This window comes from Pteropus vampyrus, unplaced genomic scaffold (assembly GCF_000151845.1).
Source record: "Pteropus vampyrus isolate Shadow unplaced genomic scaffold, Pvam_2.0 Scaffold1, whole genome shotgun sequence".
Lineage (NCBI taxonomy): Eukaryota > Metazoa > Chordata > Mammalia > Chiroptera > Pteropodidae > Pteropus > Pteropus vampyrus.
In genome coordinates, this window is record NW_011888782.1 from 8,277,162 (window position 1) to 8,288,919 (window position 11,758).

Consider the following 11,758-nt stretch of genomic DNA (forward strand, 5'->3'; position numbering starts at 1 on the left):
AAAATTATTCTTAAAAGTAATGGTGTACACAATCGTTGATGGCATCTTAACTACACACACACACAACACAAACACACACAGAGAAATATATACAAACATATAAACATAGTATATAGACATATACACACAAATATAGTCTTTTAAAGTTAATATAAATTTAATTAGTTTAATCCACAATAAATAGTGATGAAATTTATCATTTAGTAGGGGAAACTTCTGCATTAATGACTTAATGGATTACTCCCATAACTTGAAGTGGTGTTTATTACTGTTGTCATGTTGGACCAGAGAGAACTAGGTATAGAGACAAGAGCACAAATGCATAGCTTCAAAGAGAAACACAGATGAGAGACAACTTAGTTCTTGGGAGAGGGAGAAAATAATACGACTCCATGATGGCTTTCTGGTCTTGTCCTATTAAGAGGCCTGATTCTTGGGTCCTGCTTTTGAGTTCCATGAGATGTTCCTTTATTCTTTTAGTAACTCATCTCTTCTTTTAATTTATATAAACAAGTTTAAATAGTTTTGTGTTACTTGCAACCAAGTAGCTCATAATGAAAAAACATACTTTTTTTCTGAAAATTATAGGTGTCTTCAAATAATGTGATTAAGAATATGAATTCTCATTATTGCTTGTTATTAAACCATAAGCATTAATGAAACATCAGATAACTAAATATATCAAATTATCAATAGTGTTTAAAAGCGTGGGCTCTGGATTCAGATTGCCTACACTCAAACCTTTACATCAGTATAACATAAAACAAGTTATTTTTCTCTACTATGATTCTGCTATCTCTTGTAGAATATGGAAAATAATTTACATAAAAAATGTCATTATGAAAATAAAGTAATATATGGAAAGCAGTTGGCACAGTAACCAAACTAAGGAAATGCTCAAAAATTGTCAGTTGTTTTTGTTGTTATTTTTTTACTCTGATCATCCTCACGGTTACTTTTCCTGTCTTACTTTCTAGATAAAGCTTTGTTTTGGGGTTCACATAGACGTGTCAAAATACTATCTAGAAATGAAAGTAGTTTCAAATTCTGCTGTGAAATAAGATCAATGTCTGCCATAGTCATTAGAATTAACATTTTTAGTTCTATATCTTTGTTTAAATTTCTAATAAGTTTCATTCATTCTCACAAGAATGGGTTGGGATGATGAGACTTCACTGAGACAGGGAGGAAAATTCTTTTTACACGTCTTGTCAATGATAAGTCAGACAACCTTGGGATATAATCAGGTACCTAATATGAAAATAATTGTGCCATCATTCATAAATGTAAATGACTGCCAACCACTTTTGCGACGAGTTGCCCTGGAGTTGTTTTCCCAGCTGTGCTAAATAGAATTGTGCTAAATAATTTTGCTTGTTCTGTCCTACATCCAAAAGCAAGTATTTTCAGAAGAAGATGAGAGTAAGAGTAGAGTTCATATCCCAAAATGAGTAAAACCTACTGGTCTATATAGGGATTTACCCACCACATCAGGCTCATTAACAGACAGTTCTAGCCAATTGAGCAAAATAATTAGGGTCAGCTATAGATAGAATTACCATTAATTGTTTCCAGATTTCAATCTCTGGGCCCTTCATTCTAGAATTACTAATTAAAATAAGGAAGAAAAAAGTGCTCAGAAGTGTAAAGTCAATTTATGCTTCATAATCATCTATTAGCAAGCCAAATGGCTCATTTATGGAGAATGCTATCCAAATCAGGTTTTCCAGTAGTAAACATTTAAATTCAAGGCACTTGAGAAAAATGTTGCTAAATAAATTCTAGACACCACTGCTTGGTCTAGTTAACATGTCTTCCCACTCTTCTGGAATAGCACCACTCACGAACTGTTCTGAGCATCTTAGAGTACTTTGCCCCATGGTGGACATACTCACTGGTCTGAGGTGTCATATGGAACCTAAAGGGAGCCAATAATATATGCCTCTGGGATTCTTTTCAAGATGAAACGATGAGAGGATGTGTTCTTGACACTGGTCCTGAAATTGTTAATGTATAAGCTAGATTTGCTTGGAGCCATTTCCAAAGCTACAAAAAGACAAATGAAACCAACATGCAGAGAGAAACAGAGATGAGGTGCAGAGGAAGATGAAAAGAGATGCCTGCTGGCATTTGAATCCCCCTTTCCATCTGTCCTTAGCTTTACTCTTACCATTCCCAGTAATGCATGCTAATAAAATTTCTCATTTTTTTCTTAAACTAATCTACTATACCACGATTACTTTCTTTAAACATTGTTGAGACTTGCTTCATTGAAAAGACCCTGGAATTATAAGGGCAATTTATACAGTAGTCATATCTACAAAAAATCTAGACATATATAAATATATATAAACATAGGATATATCTTTATAATGGCCTCATAGTAAGCTTCTAGGAGATTGTATTACAATAAAGGACAGGCATCATGGAACAAACTACATAAGAATGCAAATATATCAGGATATGACTCTAAAACTTTCATTATATTACTGGATTAAGAAATAAAGCATAATAATGATATGAACCTTTATTGAGTAATTATAATGTGCCCACCATAGATATAAGCACTTTACATCTATTACTGAATTTAATCTCACGATAGTGCCATTAGGGTGAATTAAGTATCTATGACAATCTAACTACAAATTCTGTGGCTAAAAACAACATGCACTTATTAACACAGTTTCTGTAGATTAGGAGTCCAGATACAGCTTAGTTGGGTTCTCTGCAAGACTGCAATCAAGGTGTGAGCCTGGGATGCAGTGTCAGCTGAGTCTTAGAGAGGGAAGAATCTGCTTCTTCATTCACTTGGTTGTTGGCTGCATTAAGCTCCTTGTGAGCTGTTGAACTAAGCCTCATTTTTTACTATTCGCCTGAGGCTGGCCCAAGTTCCTTGTCAGGGGAATCCCTCTATAAGCAATACAAATGACAACCTGCCTCATCAAAGCCAGTAAGAGAGAGAATCTCCTTGTAAGATTGGTGCTTCAATCATATGTAATATAATCATGTTCATATAATCATATTTGTCCCATCACCTTTGTAAATATTCTATTGGTTAGAAGTATGTCATAGGCCCTGACTATGTGTTAAGAGGAAGAATTATACAAGGATTGTGAAGGTGGGGCTGATGGGAGCCACCTTAGGGTCTGTCTGTCATAGAGGTATATATTATTTCCCATTTTATAGATGAAGATGCTGATGCATCCTTAACAGAGAAGTTAAGATGCAGAGCTATACTTCTAATCCAGGCAGTCTGTTTCTATTATGCTGCTCTTTATTGGAAAAAAGAAAATTGTACTACAAATGGCAAGTTCAATAACAATCTCAGATTTAATATTTACTAGCTGTGTGGGCTGGGACAAAAGTCTTAGCCTCCCTGATACTGACTTAATTTTTCTTCTATAAAGCAAAAATAATGATAAAAACATTTCTGGATTTATGTGATGGCCAAGTGACATAATGTATATAAATGTACATTGAAAGTCTAAGAATGTTGTTAAAAATATTACTTAATATCCCTAGGAACTAAAATATAGTTATTATAAACTACATTGCTCCAAATTTATTTTCCCCAAATAATTAGGGACTGTATTTCCTACAACTTGCTATAATTCTATGCATCCACATAGTCAAAAAAGGCCAATATCACCCATTGCTTTCCGTAAAAATGGCAAGTTCAGTCTTATTAGGCAGAGGGAGATGAAGATAAAGGTATCTAAATATGGCATGATGCTTCACCATCACCAAGACATGAGACTTTAGAACCCTGACTAGAACGACAGATGGGTTGCATGCGCGCACACGCACACACACACACAAAACCATATTATTTTCCTGGCAATACTTCCATAAAGAACAGACTTGGAGAGATGTCTTTGGTAGCAATGAATAAGAAAGTGAAGGAAATTTGCATCTAGTGAGCATCTACTAAAAGTTACCATTGTTCTAGGGACTTCATAGTTGTTATTTCATTTAACTTTTAGGAAGCTCTGTAAAATAGTCATTATTAACTTTATTTTCACATTAAGAAACTATGAATCAGGGAAGTTATATAATTTTTTCGATGGAGAATTCAAACCCAAGACTTCTTTAGGTTGCACAAATAGGGTAAATATACATTTAAATATACGCACACATATATTTGATATATATTATATCATGTTGAAATTCATTCATTTATTCAGTTGTCAAGTCACCAGGAGTAATTAAGCTCTTATAATATATCAGTCACAGATATATAAAAGCAATGAGAAGTTGGATTAAAATATCACAGCATTTTTAAAAGAGAAACCATTCAGTTGGGACTCAAGAGACATCCATTCGTGTATCTGGTGGTACTGCTCACTAACCATGTGTCCAAGTCAACTGATTTAGATTCTGTAGTCCAAGCCTGAGGTTTTCTTCTGTAAAAATGGCACCTATTTCCTCTGCTCTACCTTTTTTACAAAGAAGCTACTGGAATCAAATTAATTAATATGTTTGTAAGAATAAAGCATTATAAATATAAGGAATTGTCACAGTCATGGGTAAACAAATACAATCTTAGACCCACTTAATTTTGAATAATGGTCAAAAAACAAACATCCTCATGAAGCATCTCCTTTCACCAGAGTAGCTAACACAGTCTGTATATGAGATAACAACTTTGACGCTTCTCAGATTTAATAGTAAATGTAAAATACATATAAGGAAGAACTAAATAACTCCAGCTTCTAATCATTACATATCTATAAGCAGACTAGTTTCAGAAAAATGATGATACAATTTTATGAGCTACAAAAAAGATACGGGCATTATATTTACAGACATATTTTCCCTTAAATGTTTCATGTTTCATTGAAAACATGATAGGTTTTAATAAAAGCAATTTAGAAAACATACTACGTTTCGCAAACCTACTTTCCTATAATATCAGCATGCATCTGTGAACAAATGGAGAAGAAATGGAACTTTCTGTCCAGGTCCCTTGGAAGAGCCAGGACTTAGTTGAAACTGACATCAGCATAAATTGAATTAAAACAAACAAGGAAAGAACAGTAAGAACACACTAATGTTGTCATGATTAGGACTGCTCCACATTGAAAGGAAAGCCCTATGGTTGAGGTGAGAGGCTCTGTCACTAGAAGAGTTCAAGCAAAGGCTTATTGCTGGGAAGATTCAGGTTTTGTGCATCCCGAAGTTGAAATTTATACAATTCTGGTGAGTATTTTTAAGAAAAAGAACATATATTTACAAATAAAATATTCGATTGGACAAAGAATATTAATTTATAATGAGGAAATGGACAACGAACTCCAAATATTAAAAAAGAAACCTGACAGACACCACAAACATAAATTCAGAAAAATAATTTTTTTAACAACCCACCTTAATAACACTTTTTTTCCCCTTTACATCTTTTGGGTGAATACTCTTCAATTGCTTCTTCATATGACAATAATTTCATATGAAAGTTTTCAGTGAAGAGTCTAAAAAAACAAAATCACTCTTTCTCATATGATTGACTGAACTTTTATAATGACGGTTTTAGAACAGTTTTTCCTGCAGCTTCAAAAAAACTTTCCATTGACAATCTAAAGTAAATATTTAGGATTGTTGTCAAATTTGGGACACATATTAAATCTCTTTTATATTTGAACTCTAAGGCTTAGAGTTATTTTTCATAGACTAGTTCTGGCTCCATACATTTCAAACCTCACTTCTCCTCTATTACATACACATAACTTCAGTGCTAGGCTTTCTAGAATTGGTTGATATTAGGTCTAAACTCCAAACCAACATTTTTGTTACATTACTCTGTGTGTTACTGATAATTTAGAAGAGAATCCAACGTCACATGAAGTTGGGTCAATAAGACTCTTAGGAGAATTCCTTTCATCATTATAATTACATAAGCTTCTGTTTCTTTATTCATTAAATGATCCTTTGTACCCTTGAAGCAGTAAATAGGCAGACTTGTATTATCAGACTGGTACAGAGTGAGAATACTGGGGTTGAAAGTCCCATTCCTTTAGCTAGAACTCAGACATATGGCAGTACTCACAAAGAAAGCTGGGAAACCTAGTACCCCTGGGTAGCCACCTCCCAACAAAAGCTCATACAATAGGAGGTAGCACACATTTTTGGTGGATAGGTAGGCATCTCTGACATAGCACTGTATTAAAATCTATACGATCCTTATTAAAATATAGCACAAAGTCTCACACAGCAAGAAATCTCATATGATTTCATTTAACTTCTATTTCTTGCTCTCCTCCCTTAATATTTTTGATCTTGCTCTCTAGCTCTCTCCTTGACCAATTTTTTTCAATTCCAAAAAACTCAAATTGTGTTGTTGTTGCAGTAGTCCTTTTGCTTTATCTTTCGTTTTCCATTTAAAAAGCATTCATGTGGCCAAATCATTTTATAAAGCCTCCTCTATCTTATCTCTTGAGAGAATAACTATATAGAGAGTGGGGAAACTGTGTATGTATCGGGAGATTGGAAAAAAAATTACTGATCATTTTGAAAAGACCTCATTATTCAGTGAAAGAGGGGAAAAAGCATAACAAGCTAATCTAAGTACAGTTTCAGGAGTCTGAGCAGTTGTATTTACCTTGGATATAAACAGATGACTTTCTGAAAGGCTAATCAGAATTAATGAATAGAAAAAATGAGGAATAGAATTAATGCATGGAAAACAGGAAAAGAAAAATTGTAATCAGGCATCAAATTTGTTCTACTAAAATGAGCTAAACTCTATTAGAATTTACAAAATTAAATCACCTTTTAGACTTCTCTCCCCTTTAATATTAAAAGATAAATGAATATAATAAAAGATTTTAAAAAGAGAAGGAAATCTAATTGTAATCACATAATGTGCATGATGTGATGAAAATAAAAGTCAAATGAAGGTGTGAGAACACACAATATCAGGTGATTTGAGAATTCAAGGTGTCCACAATTCATGCTATTTCCTTACAAAGGAATCTGGGTAATAGAAACAGGGTAAGGAATGGCTTAATTCTTGTTTTCTGTTGAGAATATACAGACATCTGACTCACTGATAGTGCTAAATTACTTGCTTCTTCACTGATGCTAAAGATACCCTTCAGTACCTTCCATCAGAAAATCAATTTCCTTGCAGAAGAGTTTTTGAAGGAGGCCTGCGGACCTTCTATAACTAGTTATACCAAAACACACTTTCATTCCTAAAATGCCCTCTACGAACAGGGCACATTTAGTCTTGCAAATCAGAAATGTTTCTCTGTCCTTTAAAACAAACTAGTTTGCCATTGGAAAAAAAAAAAAAAAAGACATGTTCTCCTGCTTATTTTTTATTACTTGTAAGTGCTTTGTCAAAATATATCCAAACAATTGTGAAAGACTCTTGAAATTGTGTGTGTGTGTGTGTGCGCGCGCGCACGCGTGTGTGTGTGTGTGTGTGCGTGTGTGTGTGTGAGAGAGAGAGAGACAGAGAGAGAGAGAAGGAGAGAGAGAGAGGATCACTCATTAACTACACTATTTGTTATCTAAATGCACAGGACAAAATACTTTTCATGAAATTTGTATGCTTTTGATAAAAAGATAGCTATTAGCAATATAGGTCACTTTGACACTGGAACTTCGATTTTTTATTTAAAAAAATGTGTACACTGTCATCACTTAAGAATCTGCAACAGAGTTATTTATTGTAGCAAATACCCAAATTATTACTTTCTCTTTGCTGATTATTTTTTAAAAGGCCTCAAAAATGTCAGAAGTTACCACATCTGACTAAATCACTACAGCACATCATTTTGCCCCTATCACATATTTTAAAAATACAAACCTGGTATTTTCCTTCTTTGCAAGAGCCTGAATTTCAGCAGTTGCCTCCATGTCCTCGAAACCTGTGCCATCAATAATAATTTCTATGTTTATAAGCTTTAATGTGTTGAGTAATTGAAATTCTGGCTTCTCTAGCCACTAAGGATACCAACTTTTCATTTCTATTTAATACAATTGAGAGCAAGGTGTCTTGACTCCCATGTGCTCAGAACAATCAGTTAAGTTCTTCATGAAATTTTTCTGGCAAGAACTGGGGATGTATTATAGGTCCTAGGTTCTAGAGAGATGGGTTTGAGTCTAGCTCTGTTATTTAATAGCTGTGTGATCTTGAAAAAAAGTCACAATTCTTTGGATCTCTTGTGTATATCTATAAAGGGGGGTATTTGAACAAGATACTTGCTAATGAAAGCTAATGCTATAGAGTGCTTCTTGCAGTCCAGATACTTCTCTGTACTTTACATGTATTAATTTATTACATCCTCGGAACAACCCCAAAGAAGAGGTACTTTTATAACTTTTGCTCTATAGATGTAGAAACCCAAGGCATGATGAAGTTAAGAATCTTACCTAAGGTCAAAACAGCAAGTAAAGGTGAGACAGATTCAACCCAGGAGTAAATGCTATTAGCCACCCCACTATACTGCTGAGGTCTTTTCTAGCACTGATGTGATCTGATTTATATCAACCTCTTTTACATAGCACTTAGTTAGACCTAATGTCCTTGGTAGATTTTTGAGACAAGTAACATGAAAGAAGGAAAAGAACCTGGACCAGGAACCAGAAAACTGATCCCTTCTCTCTCTCTTGAACTCAAGAAGTTGTGTGCAGCCATGAAGGTTGCCAAAAAGTTTCTGCACCTTAATGTCCCCTCCAGTTTTCCATTTGTGGGATTTTGATTCTGAATTAACAAATGATGCATCAATCATTGCCAATAGAAACCTAGGTTCTTGGTACAATGAGTTCTTTCCTCCTATACAGAGGGTTGAATGGTGGTCTCCCAAAAGATATGAATATATCCTAATCTCTGGACCTGTGAATATTTCTTATATAGCAAGAGAGTAAATGTTACCTTATTTGGGAAAGAGGTCTTTGTAATGTAATTAAGTTATGGATCTTGAGATAAGATTTCCCTGGATTATCCAGGTGGGTCCTAAATGCTAAATAACTAGTCACAGCAAAACATACTTTCATTTCTAGAATGACCTCTACAAAAAAAAGTATAGTTAGTCCTACAAATCACAAATGCTTCTCTATCCTTTAATCATTTTGACCATAAACTAATTAAAAAACAGTTCATATGCATATACTTATAAGATAGAAGCAAAGGGATATTTCACACTTGGACACACAGAGAAGGACATGTGAAGATGGAGGCAGAGATGGAAGCGATAGAAACCAAGCAATGCCAAGGATTTGGGAGAGCCAGCAGAAGCTAGGAAGAGGCAAGGAAAGATTCTTTTCTACAGCCCTCAGAAGGAGCCAACCATGCCTATTACCTGATTTTGGATTGCTAGTCTCCAGAACAGTGAGAAAATAAATTTCTGTTGTTGTTTTAAGAACTCCATTGCAGCAGCCCTACCAAATTAATATAGTCCCTATTCGGAATGAATTGGGTAAATCAAAGAGTAGTATCTGAAATATGTTTATATTCAGTGATTACGGAGTAAATGAGCAAGAAATATATTCTTGTAAATATAAACTCATATCATAGAAATTAATGTATGTTAGGCCCTTTAAGTATAAATTGAAAAACACTAGCAAGGATTGGTAATCTTAAATAAGGAGAAAAGCCTATCAGTTAAAGAATGGATGTCTACCTAGTATAAAGCAATTTAGTCAAGAAGATTTGAAATTTAAACATACTGTCTCCTGGCCTCAACCTTGATGTTTGAGTATATATGTATGAGTACATACATATTTAGATCCAACGAGAAATGCATATAATTTTTCCTTTCTAAATCCATATCCCATTATCTAGTCAAAGCAACATGGGTAAAACACAAATCTGACGATCACATTATTCTCCTGCTTGTCACTAATGATATTGTAAAAGGCAGGTTCTATTCCATTAAAAATTCCTCTAAGAGAACAAGTCTCTATCTGGAGAATGGTGGTAAGGGTTGCAAACCTGAAGCAGCGTTAGTGTTCTTAGCCTAGACCTGCTGAGGGGATGATGGGTAAGACCCTGCTACCTTCTAGATCTAATCGATAAGGTAATTCTGGGAACTCCATCAGATAAAGAGAGGAAAAGAACTCTAGTAATTGTAACCCTTAGTAATTTGCCCATGTTGTACCTAAGAAAAAAAGAGGGGAGGTCACTACTTCACGTATATAGAGATAGCACCCTGTTCTGAGTACCAACCGGTCGTCTCTCTTCAATGCATGATATTGACAAATGTAATGCAAAAGTAGTTTTCACTTGTAAAAGCCCACAGGAATTAGCATTGTAAGTACTGGAGAGCCTGTTAGCAAAACAACTGCACATATTTCAGTGTAAGTTACTTTGGAAAGCAATGAATAGTACATCAGAAATACAGCACGGGGAAGTTTATTCTAAATCAAACATAGTCAGAGATCTCTGAATACTTTATATTTTAAATTGAGACCAGAAGATTTAGGCACTAGGTCTCCCACCTCTTGTGTTCAAAACACAGGAACAATGGCTAAAATTGGGCTGTTTGCTATTCAAACGAATCATCGAAACTCATTACAAAAGAATCCTCTTTTTTGCAAATTTTTAAAAATCTTCACAGGTAGTCTTCCCCCACCTCCTCTATGCCTTCTTAGTGGCTCTTTTCTGTGAATAGACATACAATTGGGGTGAGACTTTTTCTAGCTTGCTTAGCAGGAAGCTTTGTGCTAATGAATTGCCATTTTATACTAACAAGCCAATAATTAGTCTCATTCAAAGCAGTCATTGAATAAGGGACTGGGATTCAGGCTATCCCTATGCTAGGGAATTTTCCTTTTAGCACCTAGGCCTGTCCTTTCAGTATCAGATAGCACAGAATGGCAAGCAAAGGTATTTTAATCTCAGCCCACTGCTTTTCTTTTTCATCAGATTGCCCTCTGCCTATTTGAGTCTGTGTTTTGGTTTTGCCCAATATGCTGAATCTGGAGTTATAGGCCCAACAGGAATATGGGTGGCTGTGATCTAATGCTTGCCAGTACACCTCACTCCTGAAGTGTCACAGTAGTAGGAGGCAGTTTTTCACAAAGGGCTCAGGAGGCAAGGGACCCTAAGTCCAACAATGGAGGGCTACATATGCAAATCAGCAGTGTGTTATTGCTCTGCAAATCCTTGTAAGTGAACTCATTACAAATCAAGCACAGTAGGTAAGCAAAGCTGTGTGCTGTCCACATATACACCCATGCACGTGTGCGCACACTCACACACATGCACACACTCACACATTAATTATTTTCTGAAGCAGTAAGTATATAGTATGGGTTAACCATCAAGCAATGGAGAGCAATTGTTTCCTTATAAAAACCTGCACTATTTACTATGATGTTAATCAGAAGGCTGCAAAAGTGTAATTTGGAAAGCTGGACTCCTTGCTGCAAATACTGTGTGTTTTTTTCCCTTGATAATTATGCATTTGCTCTCTAAGATTAATCAGGGAAGTTAATGATGCAAAAAATTACATTTATAATCCAGTCTGAATACAGCTGTACTGCAAGCTAAGTTCTAAGTCCTATTAAAGTAAATGGAATTAATGGGCTGTCGCTGGCAATCTTTATATCTATCAGTTACTAATTAACATTCTTCTGTAAAGAATAGTTTGTGGTGGGGAAAAAATAAAACATATCTTAGTAGCAACTATGGTAAAGCTTAAGTAATTAGAACGGCCAAAGCAGCAGCTGTTAGGGATGACAATGCAAGGTGTTCACAATGCAGTGAGCAAGAAACTGCCAATTTGTCATGTCATCAGTTTTTTAAAAAATC

General features: G+C 35.0%; 1 protein-coding gene across 1 annotated transcript in view; it reads right to left on the minus strand.

Moving 5' to 3' along the window:
• The window catches only part of ZNF385D (zinc finger protein 385D), a 162,329-nt gene extending 156,876 nt beyond the window's left edge, over positions 1-5,453 (minus strand). The window contains exon 1 of the mRNA XM_023528175.1: positions 5,368-5,453. Within this exon, the coding sequence (XP_023383943.1) occupies positions 5,368-5,430 (63 nt within the window). The 5' untranslated portion in view covers positions 5,431-5,453. The remainder of the gene's footprint in view (positions 1-5,367) is intronic.
• Between the last annotated feature and the right edge of the window lie 6,305 nt (positions 5,454-11,758).